Source organism: Bombina bombina, chromosome 1, assembly GCF_027579735.1.
Source record: "Bombina bombina isolate aBomBom1 chromosome 1, aBomBom1.pri, whole genome shotgun sequence".
Lineage (NCBI taxonomy): Eukaryota > Metazoa > Chordata > Amphibia > Anura > Bombinatoridae > Bombina > Bombina bombina.
The window spans coordinates 493,483,466-493,510,748 of NC_069499.1; the positions used below are offsets into that span (position 1 = coordinate 493,483,466).

Genomic DNA, 27,283 nt, shown 5'->3' on the forward strand with positions numbered 1-27,283 from the left:
CAACAGCTTGTAGGTAGGAGAGATCAGGACAGGTGCAGCACCTGAACACACACCTGTGCTCCTCCTCCGGAAGCTCTCAGACCATGTACCATTTTAGTAGCCCTCCTTTGGACAGCTTCTAGTTTATTTATATCTTTCTGAAGATATGGCTCCAGAACTGTACACAGTATTCCAGATTTGGTCTAAACTAATGATCTGTAAAGTGGGTATAAGAACTTTGCAATTTCTGCTACTAATAGTTCTACCAATGCAACCAAGTATTCAACTGGACTTACTGGCTGCACTGCTGCATTGTGTACCAAATTCTGAAATAATAATTCCCAAGTCCCTTTCTTCTTTAGTTACAGTCAGTAATGTACCATTGAGACTATAATTGGCCTTTGGGTTTTTGGATCCTATATGCATAATTTTGCTCTTGGTAATAATATTAAATAATATTTCAGATCCCATTTATTTAACCAGTCCTCTAGTTTTTTTTTTTTAATATCACAGTTCATTTGATCAACCCCTCCTGGGTCATATATCCTGTTAAAAAATTTTATATCAGCAGCAAACAAGCAAACCTTCCCCTTTAGCCCACTTCCAACATCACTTATGAACATGTTAAAAAGAACAGGCCCAAGAACTGACCCTTGGGGAACACCACTAGTAACTGATGCCTCATTTGAATGTACTCCATTAATCAAAAGTCTCTGTCTATCTTTAAGCCAGCATTCTACCCACTTAACAATTTTAGCATCTATTCCAAGGCAATACATTTTGTGAATAAGTTTGTGTGGGACGGTGTCAAATGCTTTGCTAAAGTCTAGATATGCAACATCTATGGCTCCTCCCTGGTCTATTATTTAATTACATGGTCAAAAGAAATCAGATTAGTCTGACATGATCTTCCAGCAGTGAAACCATGCTGTCCTTTGTCTTCTAAGTTGTTTGTCTGAAGGAAAGATACTAATCTTTCCTTAAAAAGAGTTTCTATTAATATCCCTGCAATTGAGGTCAAACTGACTGGCCTATAGTTAGCAGAATCTTCCCTACTACCCTTTTTATGAAGAGGGACTACATTGGTAATTTTCCAGTCTTTTGGAACAACTCCTATTAGAAGTGACTGATTAAATAAATCAGTTAATGGAGTAGCTATTACGGATCGAAGTTCTCTTAGAACCTTTGGATGAATATTATCTGGACCCACTGACTTATTTACTTTTATTTTTGATAAAGCCCTTGAAACCTCTTCCTCTGTAAAAAGAAAAGTACTACACACATTATTATTTACAGTAACATCCCTTAAAGGGACAGTCAACCCAAAAATTACTTTAACTTATTTAGATTAGTTAAATAAAGATCTTTACAGTAAACTGTAGCCAAATTTTCATCTAAATAAACTTTGGCAGAAAATACACTTACTGATCTCATCCTGGCCTTTTGAAATGGCCGCCTGACCCCTCCTCCTCTGACGTCTCCCAAAAGCTTGCACTAACAGGATCCTTTCCTTCTCGTCCCTGCGCGCCTCCTGCAATTTCAGCTCTCTAGCAGCTGTTCATACCAGGCACTCACTGCCTCTCATCCATGCTGTTCGCTGTGTGTTACAGAGAATGAGAGGCAGTGAGTGCCGGGCAGGCGGCGATGTGATGGTCTGTGCCCCTGTTTTACACTTGTAACTATAATCTTCCTCTTGGGGAGGATATTAAATTCAATGTCCAAAATGTAATAGAAGAATCTCAACTGCTTAATATATGACCTTTTAATACTATCTATGACACTTAATCCTTGTCTGAATATTCTTATATTTCAATGTTATAGTGAGTCTTTTAATTTACTAATATCTTCAGCTGCATACGAATAGCATTAGAATATTCACACTGGACATTAGAGTGCACTTGAGTATGTGTAGCTGTATTACTAAAGAGGTAAAGTTGTTACATTTAGGAAGAACTTACCGGCCTCTGAGAACATAAGTATAAAGGATATACAAATAATAGATACATTTAGTAATCAGCACTTTGTATCCCAGTCTGCTTTTAAGACATACTACCACTGTTTAAGCTTTTAGATGGCAGAGACCAGTAGTATGCTAAGACAGCCTTACGGTTCTTAATAACTGAATTAGAAAGCTTACTCGCAAGATGGAACTTCTAAAGTAGCGGCTCTCCAGATAGTATGGAAGGTTGAATTCGGTGCGGCGTGCCTGCCGTAAATGCTATGGGCTATAAAATGTAACATCTGCATTATGTTCCCCGTCACACAAAGACACTGTTAGTCTTCACCTCCGATACCAGGAAAGAAAGAGGATTTAGCTCAGTCAGATTTTGTGTATAATATAACTTTAATTAAACAAATATGATACATATCTTAATACACTGAGGAAGCAGGTTATGGATTATAGAAGCACTGATACTGCCGGTGTGACAATAGGACTAAGCAGTGTGTGGTACGTGCAAGAAACAGTCACATTACAGGTGTATTACTTTAACATTTCACAACCTATGTTTCTACTTTGGATTTGGTGCACATTATTCTCACCATGTTCCCGTCACTACAGCTTTTGTCACTAAATCAAGAGTAGAAACATAGGTTGTGAAATGTTAAAGTAACTCGAGGCTCTTTATTTACTCTAAGACGTTACTCACTTCTCTTCACCAGGAATTTTTCTTACTTTTGTGGAGCTTCCCCCGCATTCCTCAATGACTTTATTGTTACCCTCTTTATTTAGTGAGTTCTCTCCTGTTTGAAACAGGGTGTTCCCCTTTATAGGGTACTCCCCATACCAATGAAGCATTGTAATTTTTGTGGAAGCATTATTTGCTTTTGCGGCAGACTTGTAATCTTTCAGAGTTACCTAAATCCTTGATCCTGTCTATGTATTTCCTTATTACAGATTTATGTTTTTTATTTTTTTATTATTCTTTTGCTGTATTCTTATTTTTAAGGAATATCTCCTCTTTATTTCACATTATGGGGGCTCACTTCTTTGTTAGAGCCTCTCTCCTCATTTCAAGAAGTCTCTTCTCATTCTGGGGGCTCTCTCCTCCCCTGTAACATGCAGGACGTGTTTTCATTGCTGTCTGTGCTGCCTCAGTAAGTTAATTGGAAGTAAATGTGCAAGATAGTGGATGCCATCGAGGAGAGTCCATGCCTCACTTGCCAGGAATCTCATTGTGTTAGCCAGGAACCCACTGCGCTCCTTTTCCAAGCTCTAATCACATTTTTATGTGGTTCTGTATTACTTGTTAATGGGTCTGCCCCCCCTCAGCCCCCGCTCGCTGATACTGAGGCAGCACAGACAGCAATGAAAACACGTCCTGCATGTTACAGGGGAGGAGAGAGCCCCCCAGAATGAGAAGAGACTTCCTGAAATGAGGAGAGAGGCTCTAACATAAAGAAGTGAGCCCCCATAATGTGAAATAAAGAGGAGATATTCCTTAAAAATAAGAATACAGCAAAAGAATAATAAAAAAATAAAAAGCATAAATCTGTAATAAGGAAATACATAAACAGGATCAAGGATTTAGGTAACTCTGAAAGATTACAAAAGAGTCTGCCGCAAAAGCAAATAATGCTTCCACAAGAATTACAATGCTTCATTGGTATGGGGAGTACCCTATAAAGGGGGAACACCCTGTTTCAAAAAGGAGAGAACTCACTAAATAGAGGGTAACAATAAAGTCATTGAGAAATGCGGGGGAAGCTCCACAAAAGTAAGAAAAAGTCCTGGTGAAGAGAAGTGAGTAACGTCTTAGAGTAAATAAAGAGCCTTGAGTTACTTTAACATTTCACAACTTATGTTTCTACTCTGGATTTAGTGACAAAAGCTGTAGTGACGGGGACATGGTGAGAATAATGTGCACCAAATTCAGAGTAGAAACATAGGTTGTGAAATGTTAAAGTAATACACCTGTAATGTGACTGTTTCTTGCATGTACCACACACTGCTTAGTCCTATTGTCACACCGGCAGTATCAGTGCTTCTATAATCCATAACCTGCTTCCTCAGTGTATTAAGATATGTATCATATTTGTTTAATTAAAGTTATATTATACACAAAATCTGACTGAGCTAAATCTTCTTTCTTTCCTGGTATCGAAGGTGAAGACTAACAGTGTACTTGTGTGACGGGGAGCATAATGCAGATGTTACCTTTTTATAGCATTTACGGCAGGCACGCCGCACCGGATTCAACCTTCCATACTATCTGGAGAGCCGCTACTTTAGAAGCGCCATCTTGCGAGTAAGCTTTCTAATTCAGTTATTAAGAACCGTAAGGCTGTCTTAGCATACTACTGGTCTCTGCCATCTAAAAGCTTAAACAGTGGTAGTATGTCTTAAAAGCAGACCGGGATACAAAGTGCTGATTACTAAATGTATCTATTATTTGTATATCCTTTATACTTCTATTCTCAGAGGCCGGGTAAGTTCTTCCTAAATGTAACAGCTTTACCTCTTGAGTAATACAGCTACACATACTCAAGTGCACTCTAATGTCCAGTGTGAATATTCTAATGCTATTCGTATGCAGCTGAAGATATTAGTAAATTAAAAGACTCACTATAACATTGAAATATAAGAATATTCAGACAAGGATTAAGTGTCATAGATAGTATTAAAAGGTCATATATTCAGCAGTTGAGATTCTTCTATTACATTTTGGACATTGAATTTAATATCCTCCCCCAAGAGGAAGATTATAGTTACAAGTGTAAAACAGGGGCACAGACCATCACATCGCCGCCTGCCCGGCACTCAATGCCTCTCATTCTCTGTAACACACAGCGCACAGCATGGATGAGAGGCAGTGAGTACCGGGTATGAACAGCTGCTAGAGAGCTGAAATTGCAGGAGCACGCAGGGACGAGAAGGAAAGGATCCTGTTAGTGCAAGCTTTTGGGAGACGTCAGAGGAGGAGGGGTCAGGCGGCCATTTCAAAAAGGCCAGATGAGATCAGTAAGTGTATTTTCTGCCAAAGTTTATTTAGATGAAAATTTTGGCTACAGTTTACTGTAAAGATCTTTATTTAACTAATCTAAATAAGTTAAAGTAATTTTTGGGTTGACTGTCCCTTTAATAGAATCTCACTATCTTTACCATCTGTTGTAAAGACTGAACAAAAGTAATAATTTAAACAGTTCGCTATTTATCTTCTTCCACTACTCTATCATCATTTTTGAGTCTAACTATCCCTCTGTTAGTTTTTGTCTTTTCACTGATATATCTAAAGAAGGTTTTGTCACCGTTTTCTCCAACATAGGTGTGTCCGGTCCACGGCGTCATCCTTACTTGTGGGATATTCTCTTCCCCAACAGGAAATGGCAAAGAGCCCAGCAAAGCTGGTCACATGATCCCTCCTAGGCTCCGCCTACCCCAGTCATTCTCTTTGCCGTTGTACAGGCAACATCTCCACGGAGATGGCTTAGAGTTTTTTAGTGTTTAACTGTAGTTTTTATTATTCAATCAAGAGTTTGTTATTTTGAAATAGTGCTGGTATGTACTATTTACTCAGAAACAGAAAAGAGATGAAGATTTCTGTTTGTATGAGGAAAATGATTTTAGCAACCGTCACTAAAATCCATGGCTGTTCCACACAGGACTGTTGAGAGCAATTAACTTCAGTTGGGGGAACAGTGAGCAGTCTCTTGCTGCTTGAGGTATGACACATTCTAACAAGACGATGTAATGCTGGAAGCTGTCATTTTCCCTATGGGATCCGGTAAGCCATGTTTATTACGATCGTAAATAAGGGCTTCACAAGGGCTTATTAAGACTGTAGACTTTTTCTGGGCTAAATCGTTTCATTATTAACACATATTTAGCCTTGAGGAATCATTTTATTTGGGTATTTTGATATAATAATATCGGCAGGCACTGTTTTAGACACCTTATTCTTTAGGGGCTTTCCCAAAGCATAGGCAGAGCTCATTTTCGCGCCGGTGTTGCGCACTTGTTTTTGAGAGGCATGGCATGCAGTCGCATGTGAGAGGAGCTCTGATACTTAGAAAAGACTTTCTGAAGGCGTCATTTGGTATCGTATTCCCCTTTGGGCTTGGTTGGGTCTCAGCAAAGCAGATACCAGGGACTGTAAAGGGGTTAAAGTTCAAAACGGCTCCGGTTCCGTTATTTTAAGGGTTAAAGCTTCCAAATTTGGTGTGCAATACTTTTAAGGCTTTAAGACACTGTGGTGAAAATTTGGTGAATTTTGAACAATTCCTTCATGTTTTTTCGCAATTGCAGTAATAAAGTGTGTTCAGTTTAAAATTTAAAGTGACAGTAACGGTTTTATTTTAAAACGTTTTTTGTACTTTGTTATCAAGTTTATGCCTGTTTAACATGTCTGAACTACCAGATAGACTGTGTTCTGAATGTGGGGAAGCCAGAATTCCTATTCATTTAAATAAATGTGATTTATGTGACAATGACAATGATGCCCAAGATGATTCCTCAAGTGAGGGGAGTAAGCATGGTACTGCATCATTCCCTCCTTCGTCTACACGAGTCTTGCCCACTCAGGAGGCCCCTAGTACATCTAGCGCGCCAATACTCCTTACTATGCAACAATTAACGGCTGTAATGGATAATTCTGTCAAAAACATTTTAGCCAAAATGAACACTTATCAGCGTAAGCGCGACTGCTCTGTTTTAGATACTGAAGAGCATGACGACGCTGATAATAATGTTTCTGAAGGGCCCCTAACCCAGTCTGATGGGGCCAGGGAGGTTTTGTCTGAGGGAGAAATTACTGATTCAGGGAACATTTCTCAACAAGCTGAACCTGATGTGATTACATTTAAATTTAAGTTGGAACATCTCCGCATTCTGCTTAAGGAGGTATTATCCGCTCTGGATGATTGTGACAAGTTGGTCATCCCAGAGAAACTATGTAAAATGGACAAGTTCCTAGAGGTGCCGGGGCTCCCAGAAGCTTTTCCTATACCCAAGCGGGTGGCGGACATTGTTAATAAAGAATGGGAAAGGCCTGGTATTCCTTTCGTCCCTCCCCCCATATTTAAAAAATTGTTTCCTATGGTCGACCCCAGAAAGGACTTATGGCAGACAGTCCCCAAGGTCGAGGGAGCGGTTTCCACTTTAAACAAACGCACCACTATACCCATAGAGGATAGTTGTGCTTTCAAAGATCCTATGGATAAAAAATTAGAAGGTTTGCTTAAAAAGATGTTTGTTCAGCAGGGTTACCTTCTACAACCAATTTCATGCGTTGTCCCTGTCGCTACAGCCGCATGTTTCTGGTTCGATGAGCTGATAAAGGCGGTCGATAGTGATTCTCCTCCTTATGAGGAGATTATGGACAGAATCAATGCTCTCAAATTGGCTAATTCTTTTACCCTAGACGCCACTTTGCAATTGGCTAGGTTAGCGGCTAAGAATTCTGGGTTTGCTATTGTGGCGCGCAGAGCGCTTTGGTTGAAATCTTGGTCGGCTGATGCGTCTTCCAAGAACAAGCTACTTAACATTCCTTTCAAGGGGAAAACGCTGTTTGGCCCTGACTTGAAAGAGATTATCTCTGATATCACTGGGGGTAAGGGCCACGCCCTTCCTCAGGATCGGCCTTTCAAGGCAAAAAATAAACCTAATTTTCGTCCCTTTCGTAGAAACGGACCAGCCCAAAGTGCTACGTCCTCTAAGCAAGAGGGTAATACTTCTCAAGCCAAGCCAGCTTGGAGACCAATGCAAGGCTGGAACAAGGGAAAGCAGGCCAAGAAACCTGCCACTGCTACCAAGACAGCATGAAATGTTGGCCCCCGATCCGGGACCGGATCTGGTGGGGGGCAGACTCTCTCTCTTCGCTCAGGCTTGGGCAAGAGATGTTCTGGATCCTTGGGCGCTAGAAATAGTCTCCCAAGGTTATCTTCTGGAATTCAAGGGGCTTCCCCCAAGGGGGAGGTTCCACAGGTCTCAGTTGTCGTCAGACCACATAAAAAGACAGGCATTCTTACATTGTGTAGAAGACCTGTTAAAAATGGGAGTGATTCATCCTGTTCCATTAAGAGAACAAGGGATGGGGTTCTACTCCAATCTGTTCATAGTTCCCAAAAAAGAGGGAACGTTCAGACCAATCTTAGATCTCAAGATCTTAAACAAGTTTCTCAAGGTTCCATCGTTCAAGATGGAAACCATTCGAACTATTCTTCCTTCCATCCAGGAAGGTCAATTCATGACCACGGTGGATTTAAAGGATGCGTATCTACATATTCCTATCCACAAGGAACATCATCGGTTCCTAAGGTTCGCATTCCTGGACAAGCATTACCAGTTTGTGGCGCTTCCTTTCGGATTAGCCACTGCTCCAAGGATTTTCACAAAGGTACTAGGGTCCCTTCTAGCTGTGCTAAGACCAAGGGGCATTGCTGTAGTACCTTACTTGGACGACATTCTGATTCAAGCGTCGTCCCTTCCTCTAGCAAAGGCTCACACGGACATAGTCCTGGCCTTTCTCAGATCTCACGGATGGAAAGTGAACGTGGAAAAGAGTTCTCTATCTCCGTCAACAAGGGTTCCCTTCTTGGGAACAATAATAGACTCCTTAGAAATGAGGATATTTCTGACAGAGGCCAGAAAAACAAAGCTTCTAGACTCTTGTCGGATACTTCATTCCGTTCCTCTTCCTTCCATAGCTCAGTGCATGGAAGTGATCGGGTTGATGGTAGCGGCAATGGACATAGTTCCTTTTGCGCGCATTCATCTAAGACCATTACAACTGTGCATGCTCAGTCAGTGGAATGGGGATTATACAGACTTGTCTCCGAAGATACAAGTAAATCAGAGGACCAGAGACTCACTCCGTTGGTGGCTGTCCCTGGACAACCTGTCACAAGGGATGACATTCCGCAGACCAGAGTGGGTCATTGTCACGACCGACGCCATTCTGATGGGCTGGGGCGCGGTCTGGGGATCCCTGAAAGCTCAGGGTCTTTGGTCTCGGGAAGAATCTCTTCTACCGATAAATATTCTGGAACTGAGAGCGATATTCAATGCTCTCAAGGCTTGGCCTCAGCTAGCGAGGGCCAAGTTCATACGGTTTCAATCAGACAACATGACAACTGTTGCGTACATCAACCATCAGGGGGGAACAAGGAGTTCCCTAGCGATGGAAGAAGTGACCAAAATCATTCTATGGGCGGAGTCTCACTCCTGCCACCTGTCCGCTATCCACATCCCAGGAGTGGAAAATTGGGAAGCGGATTTTCTGAGTCGTCAGACATTGCATCCGGGGGAGTGGGAACTCCATCCGGAAATCTTTGCCCAAGTCACTCAGCTGTGGGGCATTCCAGACATGGATCTGATGGCCTCTCGTCAGAACTTCAAAGTTCCTTGCTACGGGTCCAGATCCAGGGATCCCAAGGCGGCTCTAGTGGATGCACTAGTAGCACCTTGGACCTTCAAACTAGCTTATGTGTTCCCGCCGTTTCCTCTCATCCCCCAGGCTGGTAGCCAGGATCAATCAGGAGAGGGCGTCGGTGATCTTGATAGCTCCTGCGTGGCCACGCAGGACTTGGTATGCAGATCTGGTGAATATGTCATCGGCTCCACCTTGGAAGCTACCTTTGAGACGAGACCTTCTTGTTCAGGGTCCGTTCGAACATCCGAACCTGGTTTCACTCCAGCTGACTGCTTGGAGATTGAACGCTTGATCTTATCGAAGCGAGGGTTCTCAGATTCTGTTATCGATACTCTTGTTCAGGCCAGAAAGCCTGTAACTAGAAAGATTTACCACAAAATTTGGAAAAAATATATCTGTTGGTGTGAATCTAAAGGATTCCCTTGGGACAAGGTTAAGATTCCTAAGATTCTATCCTTCCTTCAAGAAGGATTGGAAAAAGGATTATCTGCAAGTTCCCTGAAGGGACAGATTTCTGCCTTGTCTGTGTTACTTCACAAAAAGCTGGCAGCTGTGCCAGATGTTCAAGCCTTTGTTCAGGCTCTGGTTAGAATTAAGCCTGTTTACAAACCTTTGACTCCTCCTTGGAGTCTCAATTTAGTTCTTTCAGTTCTTCAGGGGGTTCCGTTTGAACCCTTACATTCCGTTGATATTAAGTTATTATCTTGGAAAGTTTTGTTTTTAGTTGCAATTTCTTCTGCTAGAAGAGTTTCAGAATTATCTGCTCTGCAGTGTTCTCCTCCTTATCTGGTGTTCCATGCAGATAAGGTGGTTTTACGTACTAAACCTGGGTTTCTTCCAAAAGTTGTTTCTAACAAAAACATTAACCAGGAGATTATCGTACCTTCTCTGTGTCCGAAACCAGTTTCAAAGAAGGAACGTTTGTTGCACAATTTGGATGTTGTTCGCGCTCTAAAATTCTATTTAGATGCTACAAAGGATTTTAGACAAACATCTTCCTTGTTTGTTGTTTATTCCGGTAAAAGGAGAGGTCAAAAAGCAACTTCTACCTCTCTCTCTTTTTGGATTAAAAGCATCATCAGATTGGCTTACGAGACTGCCGGACGGCAGCCTCCCGAAAGAATCACAGCTCATTCCACTAGGGCTGTGGCTTCCACATGGGCCTTCAAGAACGAGGCTTCTGTTGATCAGATATGTAGGGCAGCGACTTGGTCTTCACTGCACACTTTTACCAAATTTTACAAGTTTGATACTTTTGCTTCTTCTGAGGCTATTTTTGGGAGAAAGGTTTTGCAAACCGTGGTGCCTTCCATTTAGGTGACCTGATTTGCTCCCATCCCTTCATCCGTGTCCTAAAGCTTTGGTATTGGTTCCCACAAGTAAGGATGACGCTGTGGACCGGACACACCTATGTTGGAGAAAACAGAATTTATGTTTACCTGATAAATTACTTTCTCCAACGGTGTGTCCGGTCCACGGCCCGCCCTGGTTTTTTTAATCAGGTCTGATAATTTATTTTCTTTAACTACAGTCACCACGGTACCATATGGTTTCTCCTATGCAAATATTCCTCCTTAACGTCGGTCGAATGACTGGGGTAGGCGGAGCCTAGGAGGGATCATGTGACCAGCTTTGCTGGGCTCTTTGCCATTTCCTGTTGGGGAAGAGAATATCCCACAAGTAAGGATGACGCCGTGGACCGGACACACCGTTGGAGAAAGTAATTTATCAGGTAAACATAAATTCTGTTTTTTACAGATTGTGCTATTTTCTCTTCTGCATCAGCTTTAGCCTTCCTGATTAACTGCTTTGTCATTTTTTGCTGGGTTCTCCATTTTTCTTATCCTCTTCTGAGCCAGTGAGTTTGAATTTATTTATAGACTGTCTTTTTTTTTGTCTTTACTGCATGTGCTACTTCTCTTGAAAACCATATTGGTTTTCTTTTACTTTTGCAAACAAGCCTAATACAGTGTTTAGTTGCATCTAGAATAGCATTTTTAAAATATTCCCACTGTTCTTGAACTCCTGTAATATGTGCCATCTCTTTTAGAGATTCATCTAGGTATCTGCCCATGTAAGAAAAATAAGTTGTTCTAAAGTCTAAGACTTTTGTTTTACTATGGTTGCACAGTACCTTTGCCTAAATATTAAAGATACTATATCACTGTTTGTATGTACTAAATCTAATATAGTTCCTTTAAAGGCTTAAATACCTCCCCCACTTCCCTCATCCCCCAGTCATTCTTTGCCTTTCGTCACAAGAGGTTGCAGGAGAAGTGTCAGAAGATTAGTGAGTAGTTCCTTAGGAAGGGTATCGGCCCTTCGAGATGGGACTGGAGTTAGATTCTGTAGATGCAGGGAGAGTCTTAATGAAAAACCATCCAGACTCATTAACAGCTCCTTAAAGGGACACCGAACCCAAGTTTTTACCCACTGTTGGTGCTTGGTCCAATAAAGGGTTTTCTCGTCCTACTTGGGTTAGATGTCCATTAAGCAGAGCTTCTTAGATTTCCCTTTTGAGGGAGAATATACGGTTCTCTCTATCTTTGTTCAGGAAGAAGGATATCTTTCCTGTCTCATCCTTTTGAGTAAATCCGGTACTTGGGGACCTTATCTTTCAGTATACCTCGTTGCTGATCCTATGTTTTTTTTTATTGCGATCTGGGGTTTATTGTATAGTATCCTGCTTCCAGAGTTTACAGTTGTTCCCGAGTCTGGCGATTCTGGTTTTCTTACTATCATCTGCTAGGTGATTTTAGGGAATTTCTCTTGTCTTTTTCATCCTTGGAGTTGGATTTAGATCTGAGTTTCTCGTGTAGGCTCCAGAGTGGATCCTTGGATTCTGTTTGATCTTTCAGACAGGAAGACTTTTCCTTGAGACCTTTTCGAAGCTTGAGTTTATCGGTTTATGCCCTGCAGTTTTCCTTTAGGCCTTCATTGGCGCTGTGGGAGGGTGATTTGTTTAGCCCAGACCAAGACTTCGGCATGGCATTGTTGTTGAATCTGTCTTAACAGACTTTCATGGGCTTCCAGTTGGGGGCATTGATCTCTAGTATTCGGTCCAGATCTCCCTGTCCTGAGGAATTTTTTTTTTAAGCTCTCCCGGGTGGTTTTGACTTTGTCACTTTCCTGTCAGTGGGGAGACGGTGTCTTCTGGAGGTCTGTGGCTCAGGAGTTTCCTCCCGATTATTCCTGGGGTTCTTCAGATGGACATTCTGCTTTGAGGATCTGGTCTTCTGGGTTCGTACCAGTTGGGTCTTCTCAGTGCGTGGATCTCTTTCTGAGACAGAGTTCATCTGGCGTAGATGGGAGGGTCTCGACTTTAGGCCCACTACGATTCATTGTCAGCTATCCGCTTTTTGGGTGTGCTTTTCAGTAATGGATGTTACCACTACACTCATTCCTTTGATCTGGATACCTGAAGGGTTTCGAATGTGTATCTGAATGAGGTAGCTGATCGAATTTCTCAGGGCGTCCGTACCTGTCCCAAGTTTTCCCCTTAGGGGCTCGTGGTCTGGGATCCTTAGGCAGAACTATTGGATCTTTGTGCTTGGGAGGTTTATTTTAACCTTCTTTTTCGGCCATATCCCTCTTTTTTGAGGATGCCTCGATCCTTCTGGAGCAGGCGTCAGTAAGTCTGATTGCTCTGGTTGTGCCCGCGATTTAGTATCTCTGTTTAGGGGTTTTCGTCACTATGGGTGTTACTTGTTGCAGAGATCTGCAGGGTCAAGGACCCTTTGGCGTCATGAGATCGTTTTTTTCTGCTCGGCCAGATTGCGAGACATCGCTTGGTCTTCGCCGTGAGTAGGTGTGTTCTGAAAGGTTTCAGTCCTTTCCTTCAGTAGCTAGTCTCGTCATCTATCCTAGGGTGGTGGACCCCCCCATGTTTTTGTCGGGAGGAGCTAGTTCATCTGGACTCTGTTTGATTTCCAGGGGTTCTTCTTTGATCTACTCCAGGTTGTCCGGGACAAGGGTTTTCCTAGCTAGTTCACGAAGGGGCGGCCAGCTGTAATAGCCTGATGGTTAGCTTAGCTGCCTATAAGGCGTAAGGTTTCAGGTTGCAATCAGCTGTAGTTCCTTGCCCTGGCATGTGGGCTCGCAAGCAGATTTTAGATATGTTGTTGTTCTCCTGTCCCAGAGGTTCATTGAACTTTCAGGCATTCAGTTCCTTTTGCTAAGGCGCTGACTGCGGTCAGGCAGTTGAGTTCAGTCTACTGTTTCCTCTTGGAGTTTAGATTTATTTTTAGGGGGTTGCATTGGGTATCCTTTTGTACCTGTGCAGGAGGTGGTCTTTAAAAATTCTCTTCATTGATCTGTAACGTCTGTAGAATATTATCTACGTGACATAGTCTCTATTGCAACATGACAATCCGTACTCCGTATGGGGTTCCTTTTATAAGCAGGCTCTCTTCAAGTTTGTTAGGTGCTTCTCTCTAAGATTGTTACTTTTATTGTCATATTGGGAAGGGTTCTTCCTTTTTCTACGAATTTTGCCTTGATGTTCCTTTCAGACTACATGGAATAGACAGTTTTATCTGTGTATATTCATATCTGGGAAGTGCAAGGTTTTGGGAGACTTGGTTGACTTCCTTATTGTTCGTTGAGGAGTGTTCTTCGCTTGACCTCGGAGACAGCAGGACACTAGCCCCCTCAGAGGTTTGTGGCTCAGTTCGAGAGCAGTGACGTGTTCTCCCATGGGCGGCCCTAAATTTTAATGTGTTTTTTTTTTTCTGGCTTCTTTTTCACCCTGATATTTCTCCTATTGTTCCTTGTTCCCTCAGCAGAATGACTGGGGGATGAGGGAAGTGGGGGGAGGTATTTAAGCCTTTGGCTGGGGTGTATTTGCCTCCTGGTGGTTAGGTTCTGTATTCCCAAAAGTAATGAATGTAGCTGTCGACTCTTCCTGTACAGAAGGAAAGAAAATAATCTGGTAAGCATAATTTAAGTTTTTATAATCTAACTTTTTGTTAAACAAGCAACTCCCTTTATTTCTGCTGTTACATGGTGTTGCTACCACTTCCCCAACCCATTTATTTTTTAATTTATTTATTTCTTGGCAATATAAATGAGTCTCCAGGATAAAAACAATATCTGGTTGATAATTTTGCAGATAATTAATAACTTTTTCTTTTAATGGGGGAGGTGAAAGTTTTCCATTTTCAACTTAACCCATGTTTTAAAAAATATAGTAGATGGTATTGACCAGAGCGTCACCATTAGCACAGTAGAAAAACACATAAAAATCTGCGTTTGTCCGTTGCCAAATTTTCTAATATTTTAAAACAAATTCCATCAACAGCAATATCCGCTCCAAAAGAGAAAGATAGATATTTATTATTTAAAACAAATAAAGTTAAAGAGGCTTTCCTCTTAATAGAAACCGACCATCTTTCTAGCCTTACCAGACTGCACTTCCTAGTTTTAAGCGGTCTATAAATTGCTCTGCTTCCTGAGTTGTATCCAATAGGATAACTTCAGAATTATGATATATTCTCAATCTGGCTGGATACAAAAGAGTTGCCTGTATACACCTCTGAATTAGTTGTGTGCAAAATTATGCCATTTCTCGCCTTTTATTTGAGTTATCTATGGAGAAATCTTTTTTTCTTCTATAAGATACGACGAGTCCACGGATTCATCCTTTTTCTTGTGGGATATTATCCTCCTGCTAACAAGAAGTGGCAAAGAGCACCACAGCAGAGCTGTCTATATAGCTCCTCCCTTGACTCCACCCTCCAGTCATTCTCTTTGCCTACTCTAAGTACTAGGAAGGGTAAAGTGAGAGGTGATATAATGTTAGTTTTTATTTTCTTCAAGCAAGAGTTTTTTTCATTTTAAATGGTACCGGTGTGTACTATTTTCCCTCAGGCAGCAGATGGATGAAGACTTCTGCCTGGAGGCTGATGATCTTAGAAGTTGTCTCTAAGATCCAGAGCAGTTCCCACAGAATGGCTGAGGAGTACTTAAGAAACTTCAGTGTGAGGAACGTTTTTCATGCTATAAGCAGTGAGGTATGTTCAGTCATCTTTTTTCTGGAGAGACTGTGGTATTTCAGAATTGGCTGACAATATCCCCATGAGGGAAAGGGTAAGCAGTAATCCTCAAATATATAGAGGGGTATTACTGAGCTTGCATATATGGGCTAAGAAAAAATGGTTGACACTGAGGTTTGAATGTTTGTGGGCAAACGTTTACACAACTGGGAGTGCTGATAACGTTTTTATGTGAGAAGTTTTTCATGCTTATTGTTAGTACACATGGCTTTCTTTTTGGGTTTATGAACCCACATGGCTAGTTTTTAGACCGCTCTGGTGCGGTTCATTAGGGCTGAGAGACATTGAGTGAGATAGGCGGGGCCTTTTTTCCCGCCTCAGTTGCGCAGTTGTTTTTATCGGGCAAGTTCCAACTCCGGTGGGCCTTTGTGAGCTGTATTGGGCCAAATCGAAGGTTTAACCCGGTTTTACAGACCCCTGAGGGCAGGTAGGAGCGGTGCAGGGGGTGTTTTTTATTGATATAAAAACATTTTCTAATTATCCGTTTTTTCTAGTAAGGGTTAAGTGTGCCTTTCCTTGCATAGTTGGGATGCTTCTATCATAAAATTGGAACGATTTGATTGTTTTAAAGCAGTTTTGGAAAAATTGTATGCTTTTTTTTTTCTCTTAAAGGCGCTGTACCAGATTGTTATTTTTTCACTAAATAAAGTGTTTTCAAGCCTGTTTGTGGTCATTACTAGCCTGTTTAACATGTCTGACATTGAGGAAAGCCAATGTTCCATGTGTTTAGAAGCCATTGTGGAACCCCCACTTAAAATGTGTCCCTCATGCACTGAAAGGGCCTTAAATTGCAAAGAACATAATTTAGCTGATAAAAGTATGTCGCAGGATGATTCTCAGTCAGAAGAGAATCAGGTTATGCCATCTAATTCTCCCCAAGTGTCACAACCTTTAACGCCCGCACAAGCGACGCCAAGTACTAGTGCGTCTAATTCTTTCACCCTGCAAGATATTGCCGCAGTTATGTCTACTACCCTCACAGAGGTTTTATCTAAACTGCCTGGGTTGCAGGGGAAACGCAGTAGGTCCGGTGTGAGAGTAAATGCTGAGCCCTCTGACGCTTTATTAGCCATCTCCGATGTACCCTCACAATGTTCTGAGTTGGGGGTGAGGGAATTGCTGTCTGAGTGAGAGCTTTCTGATTCAGGAAAGATGTTCCCTCAAACAGACTCAGATATGACGGCTTTTAAGTTTAAGCTAGAACACCTCCGCTTGTTGCTCAGGGAGGTTTTAGCGACTCTGGATGATTGTGACCATATTGTAATTCCACCAGAGAAATTGTGTAAAATGGATAGATATCTAGAGGTTCCTGCTTACACTAATGTTTTTCCGGTCCCTAAGAGGATTTCGGACATTGTTACTAAGGAGTGGGATAGACCAGGTATTCTGTTCTCTCCCCCTCCTACTTTTAAGAAAATGTTTCCCATATCTGACACCATTCGGGATTCGTGGCAGACGGTCCCTAAGTTGGAGGGAGCGATTTCTACCCTGGCTAAGCGTACAACTATACCTATTGAGGACAGTTGTGCTTTCAAAGATCCTATGGATAAAAAATTAGAGAGTCTTCTAAAGAAAATATTTATTCATCTGGGTTTTCTTCTGCAACCTATAGCGTGCATTGTTCCTGTAACTACTGCAGCTGCTTTGTGGTTCGAGGCTCTAGAGGAGGCTCTTAAGGTTGAGACCCCATTAGATGATATTCTGGATAGAATTAGGGCTCTCAAGCTAGCTAATTCTTTCATTACAGATGCAGCTTTTCAACTGGCTAAATTAGCGGCAAAGAATTCAGGTTTTGCCATTTTAGCACGTAGAGCGTTATGGCTTAACTCCTGGTCTGCTGATGTGTCATCAAAATCTAAACTTTTAGCTATTCCTTTCAAGGGTAAGACCCTATTCGGGCCTGAACTGAAAGAGATCATTTCCGACATCACTGGAGGAAAAGGCCATGCCCTTCCTCAGGATAAGACAAATAAGATGAGAACCAAACAAAATAAGTTTCGTTCTTTCGAAACTTCAAAGGTGGTCCCCCTACCTCCTCCCCTGCCGCAAAGCAGGAGGGGAATTTTGCTCAATCCAAGTCAGTCTGGAGACCTAACCAGACCTGGAATAAGGGTAAACAGGCCAAGAAGCCCGCTGCTGCCACCAAGACAGCATGAAGGGGCAGCCCCCGATGCGGGACCGGATCTAGTAGGGGACTTTCTCTCTTTGCTCAGGCTTGGGCAAGAGACGTTCAGGACTCCTGGGCTTTAGAAATCGTGACCCAGGGGTATCTTCTAGACTTCAAAGATTCTCCTCCAAAGGGGCTAGATTTCATCTTTCACGGTTGTCTGTAAACCAGACAAAAAAAAGAGGCATTCTTACGCTGTGTAGAAGACCTATATACTAGGGGGGTAATCTGCCCAGTTCCAAAAGCAGAACAGGGTCAGGGGTTTTACTCCAATCTGTTTGTGGTTCCCAAAAAAGAGGGAACCTTCAGACCGATTTTAGATCTCAAGATCCTAAACAAATTTCTCAGAGTCCCATCCTTCAAGATGGAGACCATTCAGACTATTTTACCAATGATCCAGGAGGGTCAAAATATGACCACCGTGGATTTGAAGGATGCTTATCTTCACATTCCTATCCACAAAAATAATCACCAGTTCCTCAGGTTTGCCTTCCTGGACAAGCATTACCAGTTTGTGACTTCCCTTCGGGTTGGCCACAGCTCCCAGAATTTTCACAAAAGTGCTAGGGTCCCTTTTGGCGGTTCTAAGGCCGCGGGGCATAGCAGTGGCGCCTTATCTGGACGATATCTTAATTCAGGCGTCAACTTACCAACTAGCCAAATCTCACACGGACATCGTGTTGGCTTTTCTAAGATCTCACGGGTGGGAGATGAACGTAAAGAAGAGTTCACTTATCCCTCTCACTAGAGTTCCATTCCTGGGAACTCTGATAGATTCGGTAAACATGAAAAATTTTCTGACGGAGGTCAGAAAATCAAAGATCTTAACCACCTGCCGAGGACTTCATTCCATTCCTCGGCCGTCAGTGGCTCAGTGTATGGAGGTAATTGGACTAATGGTAGCGGCAATGGGCATAGTTCCGTTTTGCTCGCTTGCATCTCAGACCACTGCAACTATGCATGCTCAGACAGTGGAATAGGGATTATGCAAATTTATCTCCTCAGATAAATCTGGATCAAGAGACCAGAGACTCTCTTCTTTGGTGGTTGTCACAGGATCATCCGTCCCAGGGAATGTGTTTCCGCAGGCTAGCATGGGTCATAGTGACGACGGACGCCAGCCTATTGGGCTGGGGTGCAGTCTTGAATTCCCTGAAAGCACAGGGTGTGTGGACTCAGGAGGAGGCTCTCCTTCCAATAAATATTCTAGAACTGAGAGTGATATTCAACGTGCTTCAGGCGTGGCCTCAGCTGGCTTCGGCCAGATTCATAAGATTCCAGTCGGACAATATCACGACTGTAGCATATATCAATCATCGGGGGGAATAAAGAGTTCTCTAGCGATGATAGAGGTTTCCAAAATAATTCGATGGGCAGAGACTCACTCTTGCCATCTATCAGCAATCTAAATCCCAGGAGTGGAGAACTGGGAAGCGGATTTTCTAAGTCGGCAGACTTTTCATCCGGGGGAGTGGGAGCTCCATCCGGAGGTGTTTGCACAATTGATTCATCAATGGGGCACACCAGAATTGGATCTGATGGCATCTCGTCAGAATGCCAAACTTCCTTGTTACCGGTCCAGATCAAGGGATCCCCAAGCAGTACTGATAGATGCTCTAGCAGTACCTTGGTCGTTCAACCTGGCTTATGTGTTCCCACCATTTCCTCTCCTTCCTTGCCAGAATCAAACAGGAGAGGGCTTCAGTGATTTTGATAGCACCTGCATGGCCACGCAGGACTTGGTATGCAGACCTGGTGGAAATGTCATCTCTACCACCTTGGACACTGCCACTGAGACATGACCTTCTCATTCAAGGTCCGTTCCAGCATCCAAATCTAGTTTCTCTGTGGCTGACTGCCTGGGGATTGAACGCTTGATTTTATCTAAGCGGGGATTCTCTGAGTCAGTCATAGATACCTTGATTCAGGCTCGAAAGCCTGTCACTAGGAAAATTTACCATGAGATATGGCGTAAATATCTTTATTGGTGTGAATCCAAAGACTACTCACGGAGTAAGATCAGGATTCCTATGATTTTGTCCTTTCTCCAAGAAGGATTGGAGAAAGGGTTATCAGCTAGTTCCTTAAAGGGACAGATATCTGCTTTGTCAATTCTACTGCACAAGCGTCTGTCAGATGTTCAAGACGTTCAGTCGTTTTGTCAGGCTTTGGTTAGAATTAAGCCTGTGTTTAAACCTGTTGCTCCGCCATGGAGTTTGAATTTAGTTCTTAAAGTTCTTCAAGGGGTTCTGTTTGAACCTATGCATTCCATAGATATTAAGCTTCTATCTTGGAAAGTTCTGTTTTTAGTTGCTATCTCTTCAGCTCGAAGAGTTTCTGAACTATCTGCATTGCAATGCGACTCGCCTTATCTTGTTTTCCATTCTCATAAGGTGGTTTTGCGTACCAAACCTGGATTCCTTCCTAAGGTTGTTACTAATAAGAATATTAATCAGGAAATTGTTCCTTCCCTGTGCCCTAATCCTTCCTCTAAGAAGGAGTGTTTGTTGCACAACTTGGACGTGGTTCGTGCTTTGAAGTTTTACTTGCAAGCGACCAAAGATTTCCGTCAAACATCTTCTCTGTTTGTTGTCTATTCTGGAAAACGTAGAGGTCAAAAAGCTACGGCTACCTCTCTTTCTTTTTGGCTGAAAAGCATCATCCGTTTGGCATACGAGACTGCTGGACAGCAGCCTCCTGAAAGAATTACAGCTCACTCTACTAGTCCGGTGGCCTCCACATGGGCTTTTAAAAATGACGCTTCTGTTGAACAGATTTGTAAGGCTGCGACTTGGTCTTCACTTCATACCTTTTACAAATTTTACAAATTTGATAGTTTTGCTTCTTCGGAGGCTATTTTTGGGAGAAAAGTTCTTCAAGCAGTGGTGCCTTCTGTTTAGGCATCTGTCTTGTCCCTCCTGTTCATCCGTGTCCTGTAGCTTTGGTATTGTATCCCACAAGTAAAGGATGAATCCGTGGACTCGTCGTATCTTAGAGAAGAAAAGTAAATTTATGCTTACCTGATAAATTGATTTCTTCTATGATACGACGAGTCCACGGCCCGCCCTGTCAATTTAAGACAGATTATATTTTTTTGATTTAAAACTTCAGTCACCTCTGCACCTTTTAGTTTCTTCTTTTTCTTCCTGTACCTTCGGTCGAATGACTGGGGGGTGAAGTCAAGGGAGGAGCTAGCTCTGCTGTGGTGCTCTTTGCCACTTCCTGTTAGCAGGAGGATAATATCCCACAAGTAAAGGATGAATCCGTGGACTCGTCGTATCATAGAAGAAATCAATTTATCAGGTAAGCATAAATTTACTTTTTTTCCTATAGTGTCAGAGTAAATTAACTTTATCATGAAAATTCAGGTTTTTTATTATCACCGTTCTTTTCCTATTATTACCCGGGCCCTGTTCCCTGCTCTGACCAATTCTATGACCTCTTTCAACTGGGATATTGTTCACTTGCATCCCTAGGATCTCAGGTAATTTACTGGCAGCAAAATGTAATAGATCCTGGTATTCCACTTATTCAGGAAGGCCTACTACTCTGATGTTGTTCCTTCTAGCTCTGTCTTCCATCTATTCTATTCTGTAGTGTTTTAATCTTGGTCATGATTTTGCACTGCTTGCTCTTGAGCATTGGTTCTCTCCTCTAAGTCAGATACTCTCAGATACTCTATCTTCTACTTCTACCAGCCTTGCAGCGAACTGTCTTACTTCTGCAGAGAGTTGAGAGAAATCTTATCAAACTGTGGTGCCATCATCTCTGTTATCTGTTTCACCAGCACTTATCTACCATTGATATTGTTTGCTCTGTTTCAGAGATGTTATCTGATGAGAGTTCTGCGTTGGCTTTACTTTTTTTTCCCCCCTCTGTTTGGGGGCCATCCCTGGAGATTTGTTTTTTGTGCTAAAAGTGTATTTCTCCATAAGGAGAAAAAGCAACAAATGAAAAAATTAGAATTTTGTTACTTTATATGTAACTTCCTATACTTGCAGACCTCTTAAGGGATTTTCTAAGTGACTTAAACTTTCTTCTTTTTCCCCTCTATTCCTTATTCTTTTATTTTTTATTAACAAAATAACAACTCAAACTTATAGTGGACTCCCCCCCCCCCCCTTATCATGACTAAGGCCCTAATTAGTCAAATAAAAACAAATTGTGATTAACCTTCTCAGATTTCTGAAAATACTTCTGGTTTCCATAACTGGGAGCAAACTTAATTATCAAGTGAACAAAAAAAAAAAAGTGAATATCTGTGAAAACCACAATCTAGTGATCCCTATCGCTCCCCTGCCCCCACAGCAGAATTGGTAGGAGATATAACGATCAGTCAAGCATTGTTACTTAATCATCATCATAATTTTTACGTATACACAAATCTCCCAGCAATAACCTTATGATATGTCGCATGTATAATAGGCAAACTCGCGCATTTTAAATCATCAAAAACTTGCTTATCCTGTCTATATACCAGCAGGGTCCTGTCTGATTGGATATATCTCAGATATCCCCTAAACTTTGCGGTGGCCTATTATACCTGATCCACCAACCCTTCACAGAATGTAATATTGCACATATATCACATTATCAAATATCAGTTGCATCAATTTATCAAATTTCAATATTAGGATAACCAGTAATTCTAGTAGCTCACCAAGCAGAAAATCAATACAATTAGCAGTTTTTGCGCCTAGCTTTATAAGTGCATATTGTAGTTCAGCCAGGTTATCTCCCGGCGTAAGCAGCCAGTCCCTGTTAGGTGCAAGCCCCTTTCTAAACACTTTCCTTTTCCAACTTTCTGCTCTCCCAAATGGATGCCAAAGATAATAGTTTGCTGAATACTATTATATCTAGCAAGATTTACTAAATTCCACCACAAAAGACACAGGGGTGTCGTATCAAATGGCTTGATATTCACCCAGATGTTGCATCTCCCTTTTCTCTGACTTTGTGTAATGCCACCTGTGGGCGATAACCAATTAGAGACTACTGAGGGACAGTCCCAAAACTCTGCTTGTTAATCTCTTTTCTTCAGTTACCCCCTTTAAAAAGGCAGAACAAAAGCAGAGAGAAAATATTCTTGTACGGCAATCTTACCACGTTATTAGAACTCAGCAGTATTTCTAAAAAAACTAACTTTAGGATGTATCCAAAAACTAGTCCCAGTCATTTATCAAGTGCCTCTTTGGACAATAGTCAACACTGGCTGCCAGCATAGATCAATTGGTATAACAGGTAAAGTCTGTAGAACTTTCCTTTTCCTTAAAGGGACATGAAACCCCTCATGATTCAGAAAGAGAATACAATTTTAAACAACTTTCTAATTTACTTCTATTATCTATTCTGTTTTATTCTCTTGGTATCATTTGTTGAATATATGCAGCTACTGTCCATTTAAGTAACTCAGGATAGGAGCAGCACACCATAAAACTTATGGCTCCAAATCCCAGTGTGCTGAGTTTTGTCCAACAGTAACCTCAGCTATCCGACCCACTCTACCAACTAAGGGCACTGTGTATCTAGAGGCCGGTTGCCCTTCAGGAGAATTAAGTCGGATCAATGGCACTTCAATAATGCTACTTATCTTATATGGTCTTTTTGCTCTTTTTCTGACCTCTGCCGGGTGTCCTCAAAGCCTCATTTACTGCAATGGTGTTGCTGTAGGCGCTCCTACCCTGTCAGGTTGCTGTACTAAACCTGCGAACGTGCTGTACTCCCTATTTAGCTGGCTGTGACAAGGATTATGGGAGCAGCTGATGTATGTCCTGATGAGAGATGTGCCTCAGCTATGTGTATTGTATCACCCACCTGGTCTCTGCTTTGATGCTGTTGCCGTAAGCGCTCCTACCCTGTCAGCTTGCAGTACTGAGCCTGTATACGAGCTATACTTCACTCCTTAGCTACCTCTGACAGGGTTTTTGGGAGCGGCTGGTGAACGTCCCGGCACTACCTGTGTCTCAACTGCGTGTGTTGTGCCTTCCTACTTACATGCCTGATGTCTCTCAGCTAGGACCCTGACGACTTGGTCCAGCAGCTATGCGTCTTTGTGACTGGAGTGTACGCCCGATCTCACTGGGCTCTGCCTGGCAGTATAGCTGAAATTCCAGCCTAAAGCCTCAAACACACGTGGGATGTAGCGTTCTCCCTGCTGCAAACGCTGAGCCTGCGCACCCGGCGTAGCTCCTCCCTTTCCGGTACCAGCTCTGATGCATAATGTTTTACCACACATACTTGAAAAGGCAGTCTTTCTCCTCTAGGTAGCAGTGGTAATTTATAGTTCTCTGTATAATGAAATATTCCTAAGTGAATATTACAACATACAAATATGATTGTTTCACGTCCCAGTTGACTAGGGAACCCTTTATCTGCTTTTGGAACTTTATACTTTATAATAAAAATAACAAAGTGGAGCAATTAAAAAAAAATTAATAATTTTCTAAAGCAACATGGGACATAACCCCTACACTCCACACACTGTGTGTCCTCATATTGCTTGATTTGTGTCTCAGAATCTCACAAATATGTTCTTGTTTTGTTATACATGAACTAACAACGGAGGAAGCAGTTTATGTATATTAGAAGGGAAACAACCTGAAGAAGACTTTCTGGTTTCTATCTATTTCAGGAATGTGACAGTAAAGTATATATACTAGTGCCGAATATGGCTGTCAGTTTTGAGCAAACAGTCTTATGAATTGTGTTCTTACATTGTCTGTTTAATCATGGTTGCTTTGCCCTGTGTACTGAGGTGACCGCAATAAAGATTGGATTAAAAAAATAATTTTTAAGAAAAATCTGTAAGACACTGGAGAATCTGTTTGATAATAGTTTGATAGTGTTATATGAATTCTTTTGAAAAACTGGTCTTAGTTTTTTTTATATTGTCAAATCATTGTGTTTTCTTTTCATCTTGCAGAATGAAACCTTCTTGTGTCATCGGTTTACTAAATTTGTGATGAAGTATAACTTGATGTCCAAGGATAATTTAATTGTACCAATTTTGGAAGAAGAGGTTCAGAATTCAGTTGCCGGAGAGAGTGAAGCATGATTCACAATAGTGACAGAGAAACTCAGCTATATTGAGGAACCTATTAACAATTAAGTACTGTATATATCATTTTAGACACTTCAATCATGTATCCTTATTATAGCTTCTTTTGTTTAGTATAATTTTTGTATACTACATGCATTGCCTTTTAAATTGGGGAATACTTTTTAAGTTATTCATGTGCTGTATATTCATCAATGTGGCTCTCATGGTTTTTAAGATATTTTGGATATTTAGTATCATTTGTTTATAATGCCTGTTAATAAAATTGGTTCCAGTTATGTATGTTTTATGCTACACAATCTTGAAGCAGTAGTGCTTACTTTAAGAAGAAGAAAAACAAAACTTCAGGAAACACATCACAAACTTTCATAGACAGTTTATTAATAAAAATGCATTGATATCCTAAGAGAATGCAGGACGTCTCACTGTAAAGCATTTTCAAGATTATTTTTTTGCTGTGAAAATATATAAAACTGAATTTTGCTGTTATAGGCTTGTCAGTAAATTAAGCGGTGAAATGTTGGTATATGCAAAAGTATTTTTAAATCTAGAATAGTTACTTACCACTCGGGTGGATGAGTGTGTGGGTCATGTCAGAAACATTGTGATATGCTACAAGTCAGGGCTTTTCAACTCCATTATTCAAGTCCCACCAACAGACGTTATTTTAAGGCTTTCCCTAAGTGAGCACTGGTGAGACAATCGCAATGACTGAGCTGCTTAACAGCTCAAGAAGGGAACATTTTAAAATGCCAACTGTTAGGGCTTCTTGAAAATTGGAGTTTGGGAAATCCTGCTATTAGACCCCTTCCAACTGGAAGACAATTTACCTCACCTCAAGTAGCTCCAGTCTGTAAATACATTCGTATTCTGAGCATTATTTTTCTTTTAACTATTTAAAAGTTACCAACCTGAATTAGCTATGAACCTACTGTCATGCCATTTAATAAAGCATATTACCTACTTTACCACTACCTTTAAGGTTTTTATTGCTTTTATTTAACCTTTTTAACCCTTAGCTGGATTTTATTATAGAATTATCTCTCTTCTGTGAAAGATAATGGAACATAGCTTGTGAGTCTAAAGAGATGTCACCTTTCGTTTTCCACTGCTTGATGAAGATTTGAGTCACATAGTTTGATTGTACAGATGCATTACAGCACAATTATTTTATATACTTTTTTTACACACACATGCTCTTACTCTAAATTTAAATATATAATTTTGGCTCACCTAGCTAATACTTCTAGGGTGATATACTTTAAAGGTGTCTCCCCTTAGAGTTTACAACATTCCTAGTCATTCAGTTTTCTATCAATCATAGCATTGACAAAACAAAATCCTATTCTTCTTAAAAACAAGATGGTGCCCTTTTCCCATACTTGACAAAATATATAGGGCTTCTGATTGGCTCTGTTTTCATATTTCCTTTGTAAGCCCAAGAACTACTGTTCACCATGACTAGGTGGATATGCCATCCCAAGCACTGGGTACCCATGATGTCTGAGCCTTAAAAACTGATAGTATTGTCCTTATTCCTATGTTTTGTAGTCCTGAACCAAGAATGTGTAAACAGTTAAAAAAAAAAAAACCAAGAGTTGTGTGTTACTTGGGACAATATAAATCTCTTTATTTGATATATAGGACAGATCTTTGGAATACATTTTGCAGATTCCACAGCCTGTTATTGCATGATTTGGCTAAATAACCTCTATTATTTGACATGCTTAAAGGGACATGAAACACATGATTCATGTAGAGCATTTAAACAACTTTCCAATTTACTTCTATTATCAAATTTGCTTCATTCTCTTAGTATGCTTTGTTGAAGGACCATCAATGCACTACTGGGAGTTATCAGAAAACATCAGGAGAGCCAATGATAAGAAGCACAAATCTACATGAAAACAACAAATCTTCATGAAAACAACAAATCTTCTTAATATTTCCTAAAAGTATAAATGTATCTAGTTCGTAACATAGCCTTATGATTATCCCAGGCCTTCTTAAAGTTCCCCACAGTGTTTTTCATTGCCACCTATTGTGGAAGTTTATTCAATGAATCAATCATGCTGCTAATGATCCTACTTAGGTATTTTTTTTAATAAAGCAAATTAGATAATAGAAGTAAATTGGAAAGCTGTTTAAAGTTGCAAGTTCTTTCTGAATTCTCAAAAGAACATTTTGGGTTTCATGTCCCTTCTGATTCTGAAAGTGAAATTTTGGATACTGATATACCAGTTTCTAATTTAAAGTGAAGGTAAACTTTGATGAATGAAAGCCCGTTTTTTAAAAATACTATTAAAAACAGGGGCACTTCATTAAAGTTTAAAAGGCAGCTGTTTTGATTAAAAACTTACCTTTGTTCTTTTCACAGCCAGAGCAGCTTCCCACACCCGGAGATCCTCTCTTCACACGTCATCAATGACTAATTTTGCTTCCTCCTATCACGGCATGGCCTCAGGCAATGACTACCCTGGGGGGAAAGCCGTGATTGGAGGAAGCTGGATTAGTCATTGATGACGTGTGAATAGAGGATCTCTGTGTGGGGGAAGCTGCTCTGGCTGTGCAAAAAAGAAAGGATCAAAACTGCTGCTTTGTAAACTTTGATGAATGAAAGTGCCCCTGTTTTTAATAGTATTTTCTCCTGTTAAGTGTG

At 41.2% G+C, this 27,283-nt stretch overlaps 1 protein-coding gene across 2 annotated transcripts in view; it reads left to right on the forward strand.

Moving 5' to 3' along the window:
* LOC128645527 (MOB-like protein phocein) overlaps positions 1–25,598 on the forward strand; it is a 223,774-nt gene extending 198,176 nt beyond the window's left edge. For both annotated transcript variants that reach the window (XM_053698564.1, XM_053698562.1), the window contains one exon: positions 24,490–25,598. In XM_053698564.1, coding sequence (XP_053554539.1) covers positions 24,490–24,621 — 132 coding nt within the window. In that variant the 3' untranslated portion in view covers positions 24,622–25,598. The remainder of the gene's footprint in view (positions 1–24,489) is intronic.
* The last annotated feature ends 1,685 nt before the right edge of the window (positions 25,599–27,283 follow it).